This window comes from Chelonia mydas, chromosome 9, assembly GCF_015237465.2.
Source record: "Chelonia mydas isolate rCheMyd1 chromosome 9, rCheMyd1.pri.v2, whole genome shotgun sequence".
NCBI lineage: Eukaryota > Metazoa > Chordata > Testudines > Cheloniidae > Chelonia > Chelonia mydas.
Genome location: NC_057855.1, coordinates 84,538,372 through 84,562,129, shown reverse-complemented (window position 1 = coordinate 84,562,129; position 23,758 = coordinate 84,538,372). Strand labels below are relative to the sequence as shown.

General features: G+C 38.4%; 1 protein-coding gene across 3 annotated transcripts in view; it reads right to left on the bottom strand.

The window, feature by feature from the left end:
- Window positions 1-448: 448 nt before the first annotated feature.
- SMARCA1 (SWI/SNF related, matrix associated, actin dependent regulator of chromatin, subfamily a, member 1) overlaps window positions 449-23,758 on the bottom strand; it is a 66,010-nt gene continuing 42,700 nt past the window's right edge. Inside the window, exons 19-24 of one of the 3 annotated variants that reach the window (XM_037908332.2) lie at window positions 19,071-19,193; window positions 15,580-15,712; window positions 13,653-13,771; window positions 13,075-13,287; window positions 1,945-2,055; window positions 449-1,146 (exon numbers count right to left, since the gene is read on the bottom strand). In XM_037908332.2, the coding sequence (XP_037764260.1) occupies window positions 1,075-1,146; window positions 1,945-2,055; window positions 13,075-13,287; window positions 13,653-13,771; window positions 15,580-15,712; window positions 19,071-19,193 (771 nt within the window). In that variant the 3' untranslated portion in view covers window positions 449-1,074. Of the gene's footprint in view, window positions 1,147-1,944; window positions 2,056-13,074; window positions 13,288-13,652; window positions 13,839-15,579; window positions 15,713-16,728; window positions 16,850-19,070; window positions 19,194-23,758 lie in introns of those variants that run through there. The other 2 variants (XM_043522050.1, XM_043522051.1) reach the window with 2 other exon arrangements.

The window sequence follows — 23,758 nt, the reverse complement described above, 5'->3', positions numbered from 1 at the left end:
AGCTGAATTACTTCATTCCTGAACAAGTCTGTAATGTAGTAACCAATACAGCTGAGTAGAAAAGAATTACTGCAATAGACCCTGATCCAGCAAAGCACATAAGCATGCTTGTAGTCCCACAGGAATCTGTGGGATTACTCACATGCTTAAAGTTATGCATGCTCTTAAGTACCTTGCTGAATCAGGGCCCGAGCACACAGAAAAATATTTTTCCACATATTTTTCTGCGATGTCTTCCCTCCTAAATATTTCAGACAATTTAAATGTAATGTTGACAGCAAGCATAGATGCTAGTTTTTATCATTTTTCCTGCTCTTGATCCTATCCTAATACTCTAGAAACAAGTATCTGGCTGACAAGTATCATCTGTTATTATGCTAATGTTCACATACTACAGAGCAGCTAGAGCGGATACACAACACAAAACAAAAAAAAGGGTAAGAGTATATTTCTCCTCAAATCACTTTAATTCAATTTATTTTCCCACAGCCATATAAATTTAAAGTATGAAACAACAATACAGCTATAGAATCTAAGTTTTCTTTTAAAGCAGCAGCATATAAAACATATAAAAGCTAAAACCTCAGCACGAGCTTCAAAGAACAAGGACTGAGTGAATTTTGCTGAAGACATGTAATTCACAAAATACGATACACTAAAGCAGTGGTTTTCAACCTTTTTTCATTTGAGGACCCCTAAAAAATTTCAAATGGAGGTGTGGACCCCTTTGGAAATCTTAGACATAGTCTGCGTACCCCCCCGAGGTCCGTGGACCACAGGTTGAAAACCACTGTTCTATGGTAACAACAACCTTTAAAGGACCCCTTAGTCTGGAGACCCCAACGGGCCGCAGACCACAGATTGAAAACCACAGCACTAACGTACTGGAATGCATAAAATATAAAGCTACACATTATTTAAGTGAAGAAAGGCATTGTGTAATATACAAAATTTGCAAAAATTAAACCATGAGATTTTTCCGAGAGTACCATGAACACACAGAAGCTGGCAATTAACATTTGTAGATAGAAAGAAAAAGTGGCAGTTTTATATTTAGCATTCAGTTTCTCCACTTTACGACTTCACTTTCTTAGCATCCTTCTTCCCAGAACTCTCTGTTGCTGAATCTGCTTTTCTTTTCTGTGACTAAAGAAATAAAAACAAACAGCTTATTGTTTTTCAAATGTTGAAAAATATAAGCACATATGGTCAAATGTACTGTGAACATATTAAAATCTAGAATGACATGCCTATTCAGTCCGAAGATAGAGGCTCTAATTTACTATGCAACATATATTTCAACCATTCATATTCATAGTGCACAATAGAGGGCAAAAGAGAAGCCCCCCGTAAAAGTTGAAGTTAAAATAAGCACAAAGGGCCACACTTTTTCATGATGAGCAGTACTCCACAAAGAGTTTTATTAGTTCAGTATTACACATCATGAATAAGGGTAGCAGGATTAGGCCCTGGTTTGTGTATGTGGCTTTGCTTCTTCTATTTAATTCATCTGAAGAACTATTTAATTCATTAAATATCTCCCTCCAGTAATTAGTATTTTAGAGACTGGATAACAATGTGATATTAAAGTTTATGTAACACTATCCATTTACATCTTGTTGGGGTGTCTGGAGGGGGAATATTTTCCTCAAGGAATGCATCACACTCAGAAGACAGGTATCTCTATGCTACCTATATGGAAACCCTTTAAAGGGAATCAAAGACTTGAAGTTCTGATCTTCAGGAGTTATTACCCACACTTCCAGGGAGACACAGATGAACACCTATGGTATCCACATAACCTTTTTCTTAGCAAACTAACCGTTTTGTTTTGGAGAAATCTGAGGTTACAGTTACCTTATTTTGCACTTCATTTCAACTAGACAAATCAATAAATGTTGAATCATGCCCCATTAAGAGGTAAGTAAATGCTGATAAATTTACCGCTGGAACTTTTGTTCCCTTTTTCTTCTTTTCAGCTCTCTCTTTTTCCTCAATTTCCATATTTTCTTTTTCTATCAATGATATGAGAGTATTGCAGCGTCTTTGGAATTCCTAAGAAGGGTAATAATCAAACATTAAATTCTGCAGCAGAGACTGCATCACTATATACACTGAAAGTCACTAAGGATTTCAAAACATCCTGAGACATTTTCAAAGGTGCTTGATTCCAACAATATGAACCAGATTATCCAAAGTGCTCAGGTCCCATCAAGAATTATGGGAGTTGCAGGGTCCTGAGCATTCTTGAATATCTGGCCACTTCATTTAAGTGCCTAAATGGGAGTGAGCAATTTTGATAACCTGGCCCTTTATTGTTTATTTAAAAGCATCTTGATACAGCAAAACATGCGAGTCATGGCTGTGATTTGCACAGAATTTCTATAGATACCAAAGTAGTAATGTCTCCCTATGCGTCTTACATACATGAATTTGGCCGTTTCTTGCGATGTGTTCCCATATCAGCAGTATGATGCTCTGTAAGCATTAGCACAAGGGGTTATGAAATGAAAAAAATTTACTGACTTAAGCCAGTGGTAGAATATCTGAGCATGAGTACTAATTGATTATTATTAAAAAGTTTATGTAATGCCATAAATATATATGATACTGTGCCCCCTGCTCTAAAGGACTTACAGTTTAAAACAGAGGAGGTAAATAGGAGACAAGAAACAGGACTTCATTTATAACAGCAAAGAGATTTCTGGTAAGAAGAGAAAGGAATGAAGGGTTCACGACAGAAATGGTTCCAAGGAGGGATATGAAGGAAGATCTGATGGGGCGCTTCCAAGATAGGAAGCGAGAGACTGTTCCAAACTGATGAAAAACATGACATGAGCTGAAAGATGCAGGAATGAGGAAATTATGTTTGTGGGTTTTTGAAAGTGAGGTGATATGGTAAGAGACAGGAAGCCAGCTAGTTAAGTGAAGTACGGAAGGGGCTGTTGTGGCAAGAGATTACAGTCTAAATAGCCAAAGCATAGTATTACTATCCCCATTTTACAGATCAGAGTGTTTATTTCTTTTTGGCCCCTCGTCCTGCGCAGGCATCTGGTTCATGGGGGTTCCCCATACAAAAGATACTGGGGTTAAAAGGTCAAATTGCGATCTGTTAGTGAAACTTCCTTGAGGAAGTGAGGAGGACTCACACCAGAGATTTTCTGACATTCCAGGGAATGGAAAGCTAGGTTCTCCTGCAGAGCCAAGTTTTGGTTTCAGTGTGAAAATGGAGAGGAAAAAGCAAAGATTCACTAAGCTAGGACCAATGTACAAAATTTAGCAAAAGGAGCAATTAAGCCAAATAGCTAAAGGATTTATCTGATTTAATCTCCTGTATGTCAAAGAACATTCCGATTTTACTGCAAATTTTCTAAAGCTTTCTGTAGACAATGCACATAGCCTTCTCCAGTACTGAAGTGAGCTCCCAGATGGACAAGTTCCAGATAGATCTACAGCACTCATGTGAAGATTTATGAGACTCTGCAACAGTAAACCCAGAGAGCACACACTGAGACTCAATCTGGGCTTTCATCAGAGATTTGGATTTTACTAGCCAATTATCTAAATATAACAGATCATGAACCCCTTGAATCCTTATGGATGGTAGCTGCTACTTTGGTTAGAATCTTTAAATTCGCAGAGCTGTGGCCAGACTGAAAGGATGGTCTGTGTGCAAAAATGGATTGGCTGTTGATCAGAACTATCAAACACAAAAAAAGATATGAGGCAGGGTATATGGAGATGTGTCTAGAAGACCTATGGATGCTAAAAAAAGCTCCCTTTTTTATAGCTGCTACTCAGACTCAAACTATTCTAATGGAATTGTTTGTTCTTCTAAAAGCAGTTTAGCCATTTGAGATGTAAGATTGCCCTGAAGCCTCTTGAATGCTTTGGCACTAAAAATAGACAAGAAATACCTGTCTACACTTTCTCGGAGGAGCTGGATGCTCTTGTTTATTGCATTTGTGGGGGACGGGGAAGAATCCGACAGATAAGGTGAAAACATTTCTTAAGCTTCACAGAGGAGAGAGAAATTCTATACTAAAGATAGCAATAATCTATTTGCCTGATGTCTCGATTTGATGACTCAAAAAAAAAAATAAAAATAAAGATGGGGTGAGGGAGGTCATTCTGTCCCCAATGAATAAGTGGGGTAAGGGCCAATCAGAGTTTGCATGTGCTGGAATACAGGCCTCCCAAAGATCTTCCCAGCCCAATTAGTAATTATTGTAATATATAGACCCACAAAACTTAGATTTAAAAAATTATATATGATCTTCTGACACAGCCTAAAAGTCTTCCAGGTCAGGAGTCTTGCTTGGCTTTGCTTTTAGTTTTAATATTTACTGTTGGGTTTTTTTCATCTCATCACCAGGAAGTCTGCCTCCCTGATTGGGAGCCTGATAACCCAACGTTCAGAACAGAGTTCCTGAAGGCAGCCACTCCGTGGAAAGGGAGAAGGAAGCCCGTCAAGTTTCTTAACATAAGAACAGGGCATTTCCCATGGTGAATAACAGTGTTTTTTGTCCATCCAATGTCTACAGGGGAACCGACTTCTGTGGTTAGGCCGAGTAGAAGGGGGCTGAGGCAAAAAGCTACTGCAAAGGAAATTGCTTCACTGAAGATCTTGTTGAGGTAGCTTGCCAACTCCAGATGCAAAGCAACAAGGGATACTGTCAGATGGCAGAAGAGAGGCCAACAACATTTGAGCATATCTGTGGTAACACTGAGGGTTTTACCTTTTTCCTGTGGATACTGTCAGAAGTTTGTGGGAAGCTGCTGATTTATGAAAAAGGGAGGGGAAACCCCCATTTTAGCCTCGGCAGCAGAGTCCTGGCTCCCAGCACTTTCCAAGGTGTTCTGTATCCAATAGATGACCATTTCAGACAGAGCAATTTGTAACAACCCTCCTATTTTTCTGGTGGAGGAAGGTTCTCTGTACTTGGTGGTATCTTCTGAAGCAAAAAGATTCTCCTAAGAAGAGTGCTGCTGGTCAGCTTTCATTCCTCACAGAGGAGCAGTGACTGGATCCTGTGTACACCAAAAGTAATTACTGCTTGTGACCAGAGAGTATTTTCTTCTTATTCATCTGTTTATCAATAATTTGGTGGAGTAGGGGAGAGCAATCTCATTACCTCCTGCAGAAACTAGTACTTTCTCCAAGTCCTCATATACAGCAATGCCAAATTACCTCCGTGGCTTATACACTTGAAAAGAAGCAGAAGATTATTGTGCTAACTATTCTAAACATAGGAAAACAATCCAGCGCTCAAGGGACACGAGGGTGGGAGGATACTACTATCATACAATTCCCAACTACAGATAATGTCAATTTCCCTATGATCCATATAGCCTCCACTGATTCACACTCTTGGAGACTATAGAACTAAAAAGATGTCTTTATAAAAAGGACTTTTTGGCTTTATATCTGACTAAAGCCTGAATCTATAATATGAATGAAAAAAATGCACCACCACCAATGACATTATGAAACCCAGTAAAAGACAATTTTAAAGTGGGAAATGATCACAAAACATTTTATCATTAAAATAATACAAAAATACTTTCTAAATAACTTAGACTGAATAAAATAGGTACCATGGCAATACTCAATACCACATACAGATAAAAAGTATTAAGAAAAAGCAAAGGAGCTACAGGGCACTGTACATTAGTCCACTAACCCTTCAAATCTGAGGACCTGGATTCAAGTCTGTACTTAGATCAAGAGTGAAAGTTTATGAGTCATATCTCTGGATGTTCACATCACTAAACCACTAGATTTTACATGACTGGCACAGGAGTAGAATTGCAATGCTATGGTATATCTGGGGAGTGGGAATATTAGCTATGGGTAATTATGCACAGTCCTGCCCATTCTATGCCTGCCTCAAACCAGCATGATGAATCCCTCACTTTGAGGGCATTAAGTTCATTCACAATTTTTAAATAATACAAAGTAAGAAAAATGGGAAAAGAACTGGATCCTCATCTTAGAAATAATGTACACAAAACAGATCTACCAATCTGGGAATCTTTCTGCAATGCAGTATCTATGTAGGTATTTTGAGTTATTTTTAAAATAGTATGCCAGGATACTATATTGCTTTACTGCTCTCATATGGTAGAACTAACTGGAGTACCTGCAGACCTGTTCACATGGCTTTTATTAAACAAACTCCATCATCAAGTAGGAAATACATGAAGATGAGCGTTTGGGAAGGGGCTTGGACCACTAGTACTTTTTCTTTCACAGCCTCTTTTGCAGTTTCTTCAGTCTACCTAGAAAAGGCAGCTAAATAATCTTTTAACATGTACAGACAATAGGAAACTTAAAAAGACTGACACCTTCAGTGCATGCCACTATGCTTCGACTGAGTACTATTTATTGAATTGATGTTTCTAGTAGATGGGTGACTACTAATATACCCCCCTTTCTATATCTATCAGTTGTCATAAAGCTTCAATACAACAAGCACAGAAAATATCAGTAAACTTGGGAGACTTATTCAGAGATTAAAGACTCCACATTACATTTCCTGTGCACTGAAAATCCTAGACACTAAGACTGCCTAAGTCTGAGTGACAGAAGGTCTGAATAACTTCTCTATGAAAGTCAGGGTCAGGTGAATGACAACAGGCAAAGGAATTGCCTACCACATTTGTGTGCCTGAACCTGACTTTAACAGACGGTACAACCTCAACGTCAGACACCGAATCAAGCTCCTGCTAAGAACTGCACTGAAGTGGGATACTTCAAAGCAATGTTCATAATCCCAAGGGGAAACCACTTCATTTGGACTACTACCCTCTTTGATACTACAATGAAAAGAGTGACATTCTATGGAGCTGCCAACATTAAATTGTTAACATTTAATCACTTCTACTTTGTGGGTATCTTAAACACAAACATTTACTTAATATAAACTGTTCGTCTATAAAGGCTACAAGCGGGGGAAATTAAATATCTGACTAGAAAGATATGTCAAAAAACCAGCAGAATTCATGCAATCAGAAGAAAAATCTTCTGACCACCTGTTCTTTGTTATGTGCTATCTTTGGGCTACCCAACAGGCCCTGTGGAGGCATCTCTGTGGGAAGGACAGAATGGAGGGTATAAGTTGCTGCCCTCTCAGCTACTGAAGGCAGGTGGCCAAGTGGGGGCACAGGAACACATGGGGATGGGGGCAGGAGGGTGGCTGAGTGGGGGCACATAGCCACATGAAGACAGGGTGGTGCAGGGACACATGGGGACAGGGACAGATGTGCCTGACTGAATGGGAGATGCTAGGGGTCAGGCAGGATCTGCATGGGGGAGGCTCCCTAACAACCCCATCTCCTCCCCCCTCCCCCACCCCACACACTCAAAAAACCATACCAAAAAACCCTTTCCATACCTTTCCCACCCAACAACCTTCCAAGTTCACATCCAGTCTCCTTCCCAGCAATTACTTCCCTCTCCCTCAGCTCCTCCATTACCCGAGTCCCCCAAGCCTTTGCACTGCTTCTGAGGGGTGCGGGAAATAAGTTTCTGTACTGTAGTTTAAATGAATTATTACTTAAACTTCTGTATTAAGATGTAAGGAATCTGTCAAAACACATTTCCTGAATCTTTTTTGTTGTCTGTGTTGTTACAGATCTACTTGCTGACAGGGTATTTTGAAATAAAATTACCAAAATAATTGAAACTGGTGTGATTATATTGTGTTATTTTGACAAATAAAATATGCAGAATTTTAAAAGTTTTTGGCATAGAATTCCCCCAAAAGTAATACACTGACCTGTGAAAGCCACAGGTTCTGTATGTGTATGTAAAATGTACATAAGAGTTTTCCCCTTGTTAAGTTCTGTTCTCTTCATTTATTAAGTTTTTAAACTGCAGAGATTTTTCTTTTCACTCATTTTGTTACTGAATAAAATTCTATTATTTGGAAAATAATTCATCTTTATGAATTCACAACATATGCTACAGGATGCCTAGCAGTTTTGAAAGCACCCATTGACTCCTTAATATATAGCGTGACAACTCATAGGATCAGTGACATTGTAATAATCATAAGTGTGTAGCAAACACACAAAATTAATAGGTGCATTGACAGTGTTATATTCATACATAGCACCACACAAATTCTTAACAGGCCCCAAAATAACTGGGCCAGGTAGAGCCCAGTCCATCAGAATACATTACTGTGGCTCACTGTTAAAGTGCTCTTTCAAAGCCTACCTGAGACAGATAGCTCTGTGTTAGTGCTTCTAATAGCCCTTGTGTCTGGCTTTTCAAACTCAGTAGACAGCCACTCCATCTCCACTCCAGCAGCAGCTTTTCCCCCTTTGCTTCCGGGATATTTTAACAGGCAGCTACAACTATTGGGATTTTTTCCCCCCACTGAGATCCAGTCTTGTGAGTAAACACCACCAGCATCCCTTCAATCTACCAAAAAGCACATTTAACTGTGATTCTGCCTCTGGTGAGAGGGTAGCTGAATCTTTCCTTGGTGCTGTTTAGGTGTCTGGTGTACAGCTTCATGAGCCAGGGAGCAAGGGGTCCCCCAGGTTCACTTCAACATCACCAATATAAATTCATCAGTCATGAAAGAAAGTCTCTGCTTGTAGCTTACTGAACATTTCTCTGTTCTTAAAGATGAGAGTGTCCCTGACCAGCCAACACCGATATCGGTGAAGCATCCCCAGTGTTCCAACGCCTGCATAACCATAGAAAAGTAGCCCTTTCTGTTGATGCACTACGTGGCAAGGTTGTCCGATGCCAAAATAGGGATATGTATGCCATCTATTGCTCCACCACATTTCAGGATCCCCACTACTGCAAATCCATCCACTATGTCCTGCACATTGCTGAGTCACAGTCCTGCACAGCAGGCGACACACTTGCATGGCAATGGTCCCAGCAGTGGAATATCCAACTCCAAACTGATTTCCCACTGACCGGTGGCAATCTGGTGTTGCAAGTTTCCACTGTGCAATCGTCACTGGCTTCTCCACTGTCAGTGCAGCTCTCATCTTGGTGTCGCTGCACTGGACGGATGTGGTGAGCTCAGACAGATAGATCCAGGAATGTAGCCTTCCGCATCTGAAAGTTCTGCAGACACTGCTCATCATCCCAAGCCTACATCACAATACGATTCCACCAGTCAGCGCTCCTTTCTCAGGCCCAGAAGCAGCACTCCATCTGCAGCTGCTCAGTGAATTCCACCAACCAACCTTGAACTGACTCTCACTGTGTCCCACAGTAATCTGTCCTCCAAGAAATCCTCATGTTCCCCACTGATTCACTTCTTCTTATGCCTTTTCAAATACTGGAGGATCGTGCGTCCTGTGTTTGCAATGCTTATGACAATAGCGCCAAGCTGCGCAGGCTCCATGTTTCTGACAGCGAAGAAGGCCATTCGGAATTTTTTTTTAAAGGCATGAAAATTATGGGATATAGATGACATTATGGGATGGACACAGTTGCACTCGTGCAAGTTAACCCCTTGCTCCCAGTTACTCCCTGTGTGACTCATTTCTCCCCCACCATATGTTGCCAAAACTTCGCAAAAGACAGTGTGCTGGAGGATGGCGCGTTAAATACTGGGATAGTTACTCACGGTGCACTGCACTGTGCATCAATATAGCACTCCTGGTGAGTATAGGCAGTGCCAACACAAGGAGTCAAGTATGCAGGTGCAAAAGAGTTATACTAACTGCAACAGCTTTACGCCGATGTAACTTGCATTGACCAAAGTTTGTAGTGTAAATGTGGCCTTAGAAATTGCTGATGGGAGAATCTGATTGGTCCACGCAAATAAGCTTCTGCCGGGATATTAGATGCTTCTACTAGAAACTAGAATATCCATCATGAATTTTGTCTTCAACCTCAAGCGCTCTAATATGGAATAATCCATATATTTTTCTTACAGGGAGTCAAGTCTTGAGGGAAAGGCTCTACTGCCCGTTGCTCATTTCTTTCAAGGTCGTTTGATACTTCTTGTCCAGGTTGGAAAGAGGAAAGAATTTTGTTCGTTCTTGTCATAGCTACAAAAACTAGGATTGCAACAGAGAAAGGAGGAGCACTGAACCATCACCGTTTGCACCACTGAAGATAGAGAATCTATCATGAGAGTAAAAGGGCATAGTCAAGCGAGAAAGTGTGTGGATAAGTCTGGACTATCGCCAATATTTACAGAAAACAGGCGCTCTGTCAGTCCAAATGTCTTGGACTGGCAGAGAGCTCTTCCTCTGGAGAAATGCAGAAAAAAAAGAGATTCAGAGAACAGGCACAAATTATGGCTTGGTGAGAATAACTATGATTCAGTAGGTCAGGGTATTGTCCATTCCTGAAGCACGAACACAAATAAAATAAAGAGGAAGATAATGATTACTAATCCTGTACACTTAAAATAAGTCTTTGTGCAGTTAAGAAAAAACTATTGTTTTACAGAAGCTCTCACTCTGTTTGTGATCTTAACCTGGGTAGGCCATCTGCTTTGGGAATAAAGAAATGCAGCAGAATTTATATTTGTTTTCTGAAGGAAATGAATAGGAAAGAGAAGATGGAGGAAAATTAGGCTATTTATATGGAATTCAAGAGACATCTAGTGGCTGGTAAGATAGAGTGAAGTTTTTCTTGGACTGATATATAACAAGTCCTTTACAGAATTAAACTGCCTTGCCTACCCTATTTTACACAAGTTTGGCTATAAAATGCAAAATAAAAACAAACAACAACACTACTTCAACAAAAATCAGGATTTTCATATGCAAACAGAAACTACATCACTAATGAAAGCCTAAGCATATCATCATGAGTCTGACAGAGTTTTGAGAGATTAAGAAAAATGAAAGTAATAAACATTAGAAATAATAATTACCTCTTAAAAGGTTTAGTTTAAAAATATTAGAAATTATGAATTGTCTGTAACTGGAAGGGGGCTTGCAGCCCAAACATTATCTCTGATTTTCATCTGTGTTCACAATGTATTGTTACTACTCCTTTATAGCCTGTAAGTATTATAATAGTAGAATAATCAGTTTAATAAATAAACTAATTTTAATAGACTAAGTTTGAAAAAGACTACTTAAACCAAAATATTCACTACATTTTGGGTCCCTCAATTTTTAACAGATACCACTCACCACATTTCCACCCCCTTGTGTGGCTACTTACTCCTATCCCCTTGAGGAGGAGAACAACAACTATAATAATAAAACCTGTGAAGTTCTGGCCTCATGCTTTACCCTCATAAAATTTACCCACAGGAGATTAACAGGCACTTAGAAATAACTTAGCTGAATAAATTAGATACCATAGATGTGACCCTGTATGTTTATAGTTTTAAAATCCAACACTACCTGAAAAGGAAATTTAAGTTAGTAAAAATGGTATCTTCTACTAGTTAATAAGGGCAGATTTGGAAGGTAATCAAGGAGCAAGGGGGATGGTTGAGGGGATGGGGAATACATGGATAGGAAATGTGCTGGTAGTTGATATGTCAACCAGACCATCTTTGCTGTGTAATTATAAGCAGCTGTGGGAGTAGTCAGGAGGCATTTATGGCCTTTTTCCTACTGAAACCATGCTGCTCATTTTTGGGGGGCCATGTTCAAAGTCTTGGATGGGTATTTTATAAATAAATAAACCCTGATGGTGCTGCATGAACAAGGGAGGCTGGGTCTGCAATCACTAGAACAGGCAAAAAAAGAAATATCCAAGTTTGTGTATGGAATAGTACCTACCTCTTCTGGCCATCTTGTAGCATCTAGTCACTGACCTGCTTTGGACAACAGTGTATGATGGCCAGGCATGTGGGGGGCGGGGAGAAAGAGGTTGTTCAATTCAAAGGGACACAGAAGAGCCTTTGTGGGGGGATAGACACCAGTAATCCCTTACTTTTCCCTCCCTCCAACCAACCAACTACACTAGTGCCAAGGACAATATGGCCTGTTACAAAGGAACTGTTGTGTCCAAACTTCCCAAGCTCTTTTTGCAAACAACTAAAATGAGATGAAAATTATGTTAAAAGTTGTGACCTCATCTTTGTAACAAACACTTTTTCACTAAAATAATTTTATGTATTTTCTTTATACTGGGGTGCTGTCCTGCAATGTTTACTCAGGTAAACCTCTCACTGAAGTCATTGCCAGTTGTGCCCAAGTGAAGACTGCAGGACTGAGACTACAGATGCACAAAAAGATTATACTGTCCTACTCTGAGGTTGATAGATATTTTATTATTTGTACTCAGCAAGTCTTCCCCTAGCATTGCTACTAGTTAGTCAGTGGATAAATTCAATTAGAATGGCTATATTATCCAGACTGAAGAAAGAATGCAGCTGAAATGCAGGGTATTAATTTGACCGATATCTTAGTCAAATTGGTACTGTGTTTTATTTATGATCCAACTGTTCACAAACTACTGTAATATGATCTAGGTAAAGTGTCATGACTTTTTAAAAATGACTACATTATACAGGAGAATTCTTCTTTAATTTTAAGTTTTACCTACTATAATATACACTAAGTCACCTGCCACAATAACTGTTTTTTTGTAGAAACACTCAGCTACTAGACTTCTCATTTTAGTCCTGAAATACAAATACAAGAGATAAAGTATTATTAACAAAAAAATAAAATGTTATTTTATGTGTAATCAAATCATCTTCATCTTTTGATAGCCTGTCAGCTAAGTCTGAAAAGTGATTCAATTTAAGACCAGTTACAGACACACAGTTTGGATTATTTATTTTTAGTATGGAGTGAGCAAACAGATTTGTAAGGGCAGTCTATCTTTGCATTAAGCTCTTTGGCTGACATGAGACTCAGACTTGCCAGGTTTTGTAATCTGTTTGTTTCAATTTCATTGTAAAGCACTGTTTAGCTGTGCTGAGAAAAAGGCCACCACATCTTATGCTAGGAACTGGTGATGAGAACATAGACCAAAATGACCATTCTCATACCTAATTGTTTCCTACACTCCAGTGTTCTGGTACAGATCCAAATTCCACATAATTCTGCTTAAAGAAACATAAAACATTATCTACAAAATCTAAGCTTCATGTAATTGATGCTTGTACATACCATAGCAGTTCTAGATTTGATAAACCAGTCAAATCTGAACTGGGGAGCATTGCGCACACACTGCCTTAGTTCTTCATAGACATTTTCTTTGTCAAAGCCCATCTTGTGTAACATGCATATCAAGAATCTATCTTCTTCTTCTGTATAGTTTTTGCCTTTGTTTGTTCCATACTGAATACGCAGCTGATGAAAAGGGGCTTTATACCTTGCAATCTGAATGCAAAACAAAAATAAGACTTATTGGTGGATGTACAACACTAAATTAAGGCTTTACCACTTCATTGTTACAAGCAGTATGAGTTGTTTATGACAAACAATATTTTATATTTTCATTCTGCTTTTCAACCAAAAGCGTTTATAAATTTTAACCACTATTCAAACTATACACAGGGATCACTTCCTCTCCCACTGAAAACTAGCCAAATTTGGTGTGGAAAATACCAACGCTACCCAAGTGCTTTCTTTCTAAAGGGAATTGAAAGACACTTCATCCAACGTTAACGGCAGGCAGAACTTAGTACTAGAAAATTAATGGTAAGACTAATTAAAAGAACAAAAATTGCAACAAAAATTTTTACTTTGGCATCCAGAGCTTTCTTGATACTGATCCTTCGTTGGATTCTTGCCTCTCCTCGTTCAATCTGAGCCATAATCCTCTCAATGTCCTGCAGTTCATTGCAACGTTCCCAAAAAACGGCTAAAGGAACAAAATATTCAATCTGTAAAATAATCTTGTCATTATGTCCTTGTTTGGATGAAGAATTCTGTAGCAAAACAGTGTAATATTAAACAATGCAGATTTTCTGTTCCGTGATATTTGAAGATTTACCAAACACTATTTCACTAGGCTATGTGAAAAACAAATTCAGACACATTCATGTTTATCAGTATCTTTAGAGGTGAGCTACAAATAACTCAAATTATACTGACTTCAGTTTATTTACTTTAATGAGGTCTGTATGGATAAAATCCTGCACAACTTTGTATATGTAAGGGAGTACATATTACATCAATAATAGCGGAGACAAGTCAAGGCTGGTAGTCTAGTGTCAGTGCAACAGTCCGCCATGTGAAGGAACCAATTTTTGGTCTTTCACTTGTCCTCTGTCTTAGGTCAGCAGGGTCATACGAACTCATTCTTGGAATCCTCTAAGTCAGTGCTTCTCAAGCTATCTGATGTGGGGGACCGGCAATTTTTTTTCCCAATGTACGCGCAGACCGGCAGCCGATGGTCCGCGGACCACCACTTTGAGTAGCACTGAACTAAGTGACATCCGCCGACCCCAAAAAATTTAAATAAGCTCTGGAGAGACTTGAGTCCAGCCTTCTTTGACTACAGGAAGAACACTCAAATGTAAGATGTTAGGAGAGGTTGCCTGGTGAAATCTAATGGAAGGAAGCTCAAGGAAATAAAGTCAAAAACTATTGTGTACTTCGCCACAAGCTGAGGGCCTGATTTCGTACATCAATTTATGTGATATTGACATTTTGAGGAAAAATTTCACAGAGCTGTTGACCTGCATTTTCCTCAAAGCACTCAGTTTACTTATTTCTACTGCATATTCACTCACGTTCTAATGTGAATACCACAAATATTTATTGTTATTAATGGCTACTATATACAAGTCCAGAAAGCTACTCCAAGTTACGGCCCCAATCCTGCAAAGAATTGTGCATGTGCTTAACTTTACACAAAATAAAGCATGTTTCTTTGCAGGATCAGGATGTAAAACCAGCAAAAATCCCAGAATAGAATAAAAAAGAAATCACATCCATCTGTATTAGTATTGGACTGGACTGAGATGTGAAACTGTGTGTGTTAAATTCATCCCTGGTGTAACACAGTGACTTCAAAAGACTTACACGAGGGATGGATCTGGCCCTCAGATTATTTTGAGGTTTCATAATATGGGTGTTTTTGCTCTTTAAATATTTGCATGATAGTTTGGTTTTATTCGTGTGTATTGTATGGGATGAGTAATATTAAATAATCTGTTCTTTTTGGTTTGTTTCATCCAGTTCTGACATGTGCACCAACTTTGCTTACATCAGTGTTGAAAATGTCCTGTGGGCCAAATTCAACCTTGAAGTAAATGGGCACAATTTAATTTGCTTCAACAGAACAGCCTTTGTTTACAGCCTTTGTATTTGCCTGTCTATTATGTGCATATACCAACAGTAGGCAATGTCAGCTCTGTAATCACTACCAAGAAAGCGGGAGTCCCACATTGAAAAATAAACAAGTCAGCCCCTTGTACAATGACACTGTCAAATTTAGATGAAGCAAGTCATGATCTAAAAATCAGCTAGTGCAGAATAAGAATACATAAAGGTGCTTTCACAGCATAATCTGCCCCAGCACTTCACGTTTTCTAAGAGGGAACACATTCTTTTAACCTTTCACATTCTTCCAAGCTCCGAACCTTGTAATTCCAAAAGTCATATGACAAAACAGAATTGTTATATAGATATGATTGTGAAAAGATATACTTGAATTTAACAAACCTGAATACTCTATGACTTCCTCTGGTGACTTTCCTTCCACCTCACGGGCAATATTATCTATATCATCACGTCCATATTTCTCATTAGCTTTAATAAACTGATTAAAGTCTCTTTTGTTCCAGTTTGTAAAACCCTGCAAGCAGAGAGATAAAGATGTCACTATCAGGTACAGGTGGAAATATTTTGCTAGAACTTCTCTCTTAGAATGTACCATTTGCTCCAATTGTTAATGCTTCAGTACAGTGCCACATAATTACAGTGGTTAATAGTCTTTCAGGATTTCCATAAACTTCTATTATCCAGAGTTTATTACTCAGTCAAAGATCTCTAGTGAGTTTTTGTGCATAACCCCTCATGCATCAGTAAGAACAATTTTTTTCTTACCTGAAAATGGTATTTCTCCAAAGAAACAAGCTCAATCCACATCCTAATGGATTTTCATTTAGCTCACACTTCAACAGGCACGAGCAACAAATAAAATGATAGGAGTTTGGGGAGCACCAGTCCTGGTGCCCTTGAAAGTCACCTAACCAACCAAACCCCAAATGCAATAGCACTTATTTAGAATACTTACAAACTATAAATAAGACACATCTGGATGGAAGCAGAACTGTACCAAGAAAAGATCTCTGTTCTGACACGATGCAATCAAATGACAGTGTTATTGAGAGTTTCCAAACAGCAAGCCAGTTATGCATTGTAGAAATGGAACCAAAACTACAAAAACAGCTAAATGAGATACAGTGCACAAGATCATCATCAAAGATGATGCATTGGTTTTAGGACAGGGGCAACAAAAAGAACCAAGAATAAGCAAAAAAACCCACAAGTCTGAAGGGTGGTTTGTACTGCACTGCACTTGTTTAACCAGAGAAATACCATTCAGAAGAAAAAATAAAAATAAATAAATTGTGGATTCTCCAAGTGAACAGGCTCAGCCTACAACTTAATGGATGTGTATAAAAACAATCCTATGATCACAATACAGGATTCTTTTTTAATCAGTGAAGCTAGTACTGATGGCTACATCAGCAGAGGCATAAGTTTTTACCCTGCTGTACCTGATGAAGTTGTGAGTAGTAAACAAAAAACTGTAGTCTTGCAAATCTTTTCTAAAAAAGGTAAAAGATAAATAATAAAAGATATTACCTTTCCCACCTTGTCTCTCTAATATCCTGGGACCACACATCTACACACTGCAAACAACTAAAGCAGCATTGTTTCTCTGTCCATTAGACTGCAGCACCTTTGGTACAATATGTCCATTTCTCTACAGAGGAAAGGTTTCTAGATTATAAAACTACTACTCTTTAAGTCAAGCTCTCCTCCTCAATAATTTATTGATGATTTGGCATATTAACAAGACCAGCATTCAGATATTAGGGAATTGGTCTCATCCAATGACAGTGTCAGGTACCTGCAGAAGCCAAACCTATCCACTGACATTTGGTCAAGATGAATGAGATTTTAGATCATGTCTTATTCTGGCCACGTGATAACATTTGCCTGTCCTGTGTGACTTTTTAAAAAATATCTTTGGTAAGAGTGGGTAGGGTAGAAACATACTGGAAACCCACAGGACTGGGAATGCATCCGCTATATAAGTTGTGGTACCACTTGCAGATATTTAAGAGAATGGCAGTTGGATAGGAGAATCCATTGAGACCTGAGGACCCAAAAAACTTGGGGAAATACACCTCACAGTTTGTGGGATTGGGATCAAAGATCAGAGTGCAGTATTTTCAGAGATGGTATATATCATAGTATCTGTATAACAGCATGGTTCAAATATGTTAATAACTAATCTTGGTCTATTATATACTTTTTAAAAAATGTTACACTTCCTACCTTAAATGTAATGAAAAAAAAAATATATTGTAAAATAAATAAAAATAATAAAAACAAAAACTGAAGAGAGTAACATAAGTTATTCTCTATGGGCCAAATCCAGCTTCTTTTACTCACACAAACAGTTCCACTGATTTCATCAACAGCACTGACGTGAATCAGGCAACCAGGATGGCCTTAATTTAATACATAAGGTATCACAGGCAAATTAAATTTGAGAATGGAATAATCATGGGAGATGACAGCTAGAGCCTCTAACTCAAACACAGCCCCTCCACACACATTTGACGTTGTAAGTAGTAAATACATAACGGGGGAAACAGAAATTTGATCAACAGTTCTTCAATCTAGCAGACAAAGGTATAACAAGATTCAATGGCTAGACAAATGCAGACTAGAAATAAAGTGCAATTTTTTTATTTTTATTTTATTTTATTTTTTATATATTTTTTTAATAGTGAGGGTAATTAACCATTGGAACAACTTCCAAGGGTTGTGGTGGATTCTCCATCACTGAACATTTTAAAATCAAGATTGGATGCTTTACTATAAAATATGCTCTAATTCAAGCTCAGCTACTGGGCTTTAAACAGTAATTAGTTCATGGAAGTCCTATAGCTTGTGTTATGTACGAAGTCAACTAGATCACCAGAATGGTTCCTTCTGACCTTAATATAGGACTACATCAAGAAATCTTAGGGAAGAGAACCAAGGGCCATCTTTTCCAAAACACAGGCATCTCCCTGATTCTAAGAGAGGTCACATAAAAATCCCATGGTATTTAGTCTTGTGCAGAAATTAGAAAGTATCTAAAGACACTGTAGATTGTGCTGCAACTCAGATATTAACTCATGGCATCACTACTGCATACATACACCAAACAGATTAAAAGCTAGAAACCTGCGCATTGAATTCCTGAAGCACTTTCCTGGTATTTAATCAAGCAAAACTAAACACATTTTAATGACACCTTTGCTTCAGTAAGGGCTAAAGAGGCACTGAGTAAGGCAGATTTGGCCCCTGATAGGGACACAAAAGCTGATGTATGGTAAAGCTACAATATCAAAGGATTCTGATTTTATTTATACCATCAGAAACCCAAGTTGGAATTACAGATATACATTACACACACTTTGGAAGTGTATTACTTGTTTAAAAGAAATATAAAACGTGCTAAAAATGTCGTTACATTGCTTAATTGGATGATCAGTTTGGACTCTTTCTCCTCACTCTTTATCCTGTTTCTCCTAGCCTCTCTCTCCTTCTCTATTCTGTGGATTTGGTTTTCTTTCTTTGAGTCTTTAGTCTCCTTTCCCTCTCCCACACTTGATGAATTTCTAGTCAAATACAACTGCCAAGATGGCTGGATAAAGCAAAGCACCATTTAAATGTCTTTAGTTTAAAGCATCGCTGCATTTAGACTGGAGGGATATTTTTCACTACCCCTAAACATTTTGTGCATGTGTTATTGTTTTTTTAATTTCATAACCTTTTAATAGTTTTGTTTTACTGTATACAATACTAAATGAAAAATGTGAACTGCCATTTTTATAAACACACTGCAGTCTTCCATGTATATTTTAATAGTCATCTTTTGATGAAACGCTATGCACTAAATACTTCAGCTACTTTTATCATTTTACTTGTGTGAGCAGCTTTTCTTTTTCTTCACTTTCTTCTGGAGTATGAGGTGCAGAGTCATCAATCTTCTTTTGTTCTTCTTTTTGTACCTGAGCTGCATTTGGGAGGTCAGGATTCCTAGGGACCTAAGATCAGCAATAAAAGGATGAGCAAGGAGTAAAAGAACAGTGTTATTAAGGGTACTGTACATACTCATATCAATCTCACTTTACAATTTACTCTATAAACACAAGTTAAGTTTGACAGGATTGATGCAGTCCTCACCACTGAGCATTTGTTACAAAAGGAAATGTTTCTGACACCTTGATATACTGGTAGAAAAAAAATTTAAAACATGCCACATAGCTACTGGAACATTTTTTTTTTTTTTCAGCTGGATTTACAGTTTACAGAAATGTTGAGGTTGAAAATATTATCCTTTCAGGCAAGGTGTATATATCAAACCATAAGTCATTCATCGACATTTGCTTTTTCTTGGCTTCTAGGCTCTTGTTTCATTGAAGTGTAATGTTAAACCTCACTGGTAAGCAACCAAAGGATCTCAGTTAATTAAGTTCCTTAAGGGTGAAGCAATTCCTGTCTATGATAAGTGCTGTTAGATCCCATAAAAATGATAAAGATATATTTCTCCAGTGATTAGGAACTAAAGCAGACAATGACTTTTATAACTATTATCTTTCCACTGTGAATAGAAAAATTTAAACCTTATTTTTTCCCCTATTGTTCCCTAAGAGACAAGTGTTTTAAAAAAATGTTATTGCTCATCCCTCTCACACAAGAGGGCCTAATCCTGGAAAATATTAGGTCTGCTTTGCACAGTGCCAGGTCCTGCGCCAAGCACATCTTGGGCATGAACTACAAACAAGGAAAGGCACAGCTCTTAGCTGGTGTAAACTGTCACACTTCCATTCAAGTCAGTGGAACCGTGACAACGTTAACCAGCTGCGTGTCTGCCCCACTGTGTAGAACAGAGGTATACGCAATATAAATGTATACTGCACCCTATTTACAAAAAGAAGTTTTGCTGATTTAAAGATAGAAGATTACAGCATTAGGTAGAGCAAGGCAGGTAACTTTTTATGTCCCTGCCCAGACTGCAGCAAGTTTCGTATTTTTTGTGACCTCTGATGTGCTTCAGAATGTAATACACAGTACAGATTTGAAATCTGATTTGAATGTGAGTGTTGAACATGCAAGCAAGAGTTTCTTCCCTTCATACTCTTCACCATCAAAAAGGAGTTACACATGCATGCAGGTGAAGTTCTTAAAACATGCCTATGTGGTGGAACAGCATCTACTACCCTGCCTAACTATTAAAAAAAGTTCCCACCTATTGTATCCACACATGTGGACTCAGGGGCTTGTTCCCTTCTCACTGCAACACTCCAGCGTGCCCCAGTGCATCTGAAGCCAGCACAAAATCTCCTTCCTGACACAAGGAAGATCTTTCACATCTCCTCTGCAGCCACTCTACCCGTGTCTTTCCTGCACAGGGTACTGCTGGAGATCTAGGGCACAGAGAACTTTGTTCTGGGCCCTTCCCTCACTGCTAAATTCCAACTGTAAAGAACAGTGCCCAGTAGTGATCTTGCATACCACATATTCTGTGATGGCAAGACACAAAGGGATAAAGAATTAAATTTAAGCCTTAGCTAAGAATTTTCTCTTTTGTTGTTTTTAAGTTGAACCATAACTGCTACAGTTTGTTGTGACTGAATATGAACTTTTCTCTGATCTAACATCTAGGCAGAAGGTTGTGGCATATAAGCAATTATGCCATCTCTATGTCACCAAAAGAGCACCCCTCAATGACGATCAAGTGGTCAGCTAAGGCAAGTACTGCCTCATATTAAGCCTGCCAAACACTTCCATTATAAGACCCTATTTTCTGTTACTTATAACTTTGCCAAACTTAACCATTCATGTTCAAATCCTCCATGCCAGGGGGCTGCCCTGAGCTACATTTTTTGGGGAAAACTTCAAACAAAACTGCTGTTTTTCAGAACAAGACGAACAAAAAAAAACCCAAAACCACCCACATTTTAGCTGTGTGAAATTCTGGTGACCTTGTCTTTGAAAAGCTCTAGCGTCCACATACTCTGGACCAGGGACTTGAAGTTTGTCAGGTGGGCTTTGTGTCAAGGATGTGCTTTTTTGCTGTCCCCATGAAAACCTGGCCAAAATTATAAGACTTTGAAAAACTGCAATTTGCACATGCTCATTTGTAGATTTTAGTAGCTGAATTCCCCAAAGATTCCATTTACCCTGGGCATGCCCCAGCTCATGGCTAAGCAGGGCTTTCCCTACAATTGCAGCTCTGGGCTGCGACAAGTTTGGTTGTAGAAGATGGAGGGTGTGTAGTGGCAGACAGAATATCACAGGGAGAGAAAGGACAATCTCATGGCTAAGGAAATTGAATGCTGCCCTGGGGAACTGGATTCTATCCCTGCTTTTACCACAGAGTTCCTATGTGATGCGAGGCAAGGTGTCACAGAGGTAAATGCTTGAATACCCGTGAAGCACTCAAACACTGTAGTACTGAGCATCATAGAAAAGCCCATAAGGAAATTAATAATTCTGCCCACTGAATTCCCACATCAGAGTTTATTATATCAAAAGAACAAAGGAATAAGAAATTGAAAGAAAACTTAAGAGGAGATATGATAAAGATGTCTTAAATTAAGAATGGCATACTAAGCAAATGGGCCACTCCTTTCTGACCTCTCCTATAATTCAAAGTAGAACTATGAAATTAAAGGCAATCAAGTTGAATGGACAAAGGCAAATTTTTTTTTTTTAATTACACAAAATACATAAATATGTAAAAGCCACTTCTATAGGACATTATTCAACTATAGCATTGTAAGAGTCAAAATGTGATTGCACTTACATATAACAAACAGTTGCACAAACTATGACAAAATTACAAACTGTATCATCCTCATACTTCTGGGCATATGGTAAGATAATAACCAGCTGAAGTCAGCAAGACATTTCTTGCTGTGGCATATTACAGTATTGCACAAATGGCAAATTGAAGTGCATGCTGGTAGTTTTCTCACCTTACTCTAAAGAGTCCAACATAGGCTGCTAAATCTGAACACAGGATAAAGGACTAAACCTATCTTCGCTGACCTGTTCCAGTAAGGTCTATTATTAAATAGAGAAAGCCAACAATGCGTTTCCCTCCCATTCAAGCAACCAACACTATAGTTATACCATTGTGCTCCAGGTGGTTAGTGTCTCTCAAACTGTGAGGTCCACTAATCTTGAAAGACATCAATCAGGCTTAGTAAACTGAAAAGATACACTGATATTTACCTACAATGCAATTGAAGCTGACTATATAATGAGCACATGGTTAGGAAGTTTCTAATTTGTTAAAATTGCTAGGCTCATTTTAGCTAAGAACTCCGCAAACTGCTCTCTGTCAATAGTAAATAAAAATAATTATTGCTATTTATTTTACACTGTGTGTAACTGTGGTAGGTACTTCACAACAATGAGATGACATGGTCGCTGCCCTAAAAAGAGTTTACAATCTATGCCACCTAATGTATTTTTAATTTTATTTAAACTCTAGAGGAGACTCGCATCGTATCCCCTTTTTTAAATCATATACTCAGGGGAGATACAATATTATAGGCCCTCTTTACCTCGTAAGTGGAATGTTAGGGCAAATTTTAGTACGTTACCAGTGTTAAGGTTAATATACACAACTCCTTTAAGTCTTTGCATTTTGCTGGAGCGTCATTTTTCTTTAAAAACTGTTACTACATTTGCCTTTCACCTGTTCTCCATGAGTTCTCAAAAATGATTGCCAATGGCTGTGGTATCACCTTCTTCCTTTAGGAACTCAGATGAATTTAATCTAGTGCTACTGATTTAAATATATTTAAGTTACCTATGTGTTCTTTTACCTGCCTCTAGTTGATATTCTAGTTCTAGTTTATACGTATATCACTAAGCCTCATGCTTCTTTCATTCTTTTTGCTGAAAGTGTTAAGCACATGCATTGGGAAATTACCTTTTCCTCTTCTAATTATGCTCACTCCTTATTGAACAGTAGTCCTACATTTTCCTCCATACTTTTTGCTCCTAAGTAGCTTCCCCTCTCCCTTCAAACATTTTTTTAATTAAAACCAAGTTTTGGCAATACTACATCATTTTGCCTTTGTCATGTCAACATCATATTTGTTGCTATGTAATCCCATCTTCTGACTTCTCCTGCATTACATTTTTTAGATCAATTCATAATTTCATGTTCCGACTATCTTTTTCTGGACAAATCTCTTTCCTGTGTGTCTCATTTTGTCACAACTGGCCTGATTTCTGCACTAAGTTATACCTGTGTAAATAAAAGAGTAACTCCACTGAAGTCAACGGAGTCACATCAGTATAAACTAGTTAGTGCAAGTGTAAGAGAGAAGAGAATTCAGCAGCTGAATAGGGGAGGTGAAAGTCCTGCATTAGGCATGAATCCAGTTGGTAGGGCTCAATTAGGGGAATCAACATTGTTGGTGTCTGTTTTAGTCTTTTCTTACTATTAATGAAGTGGGATGGGGTTGTTTTTTTTTTTTGTTGTAAAACGTGACACTGTTCTCTTGGTTACGTTTCCTGGATCTTGTTAACTCCACATCACAAGAGATCCAAGAAAATACTGAGTAATCAAACCTACAGCAAGTCAACA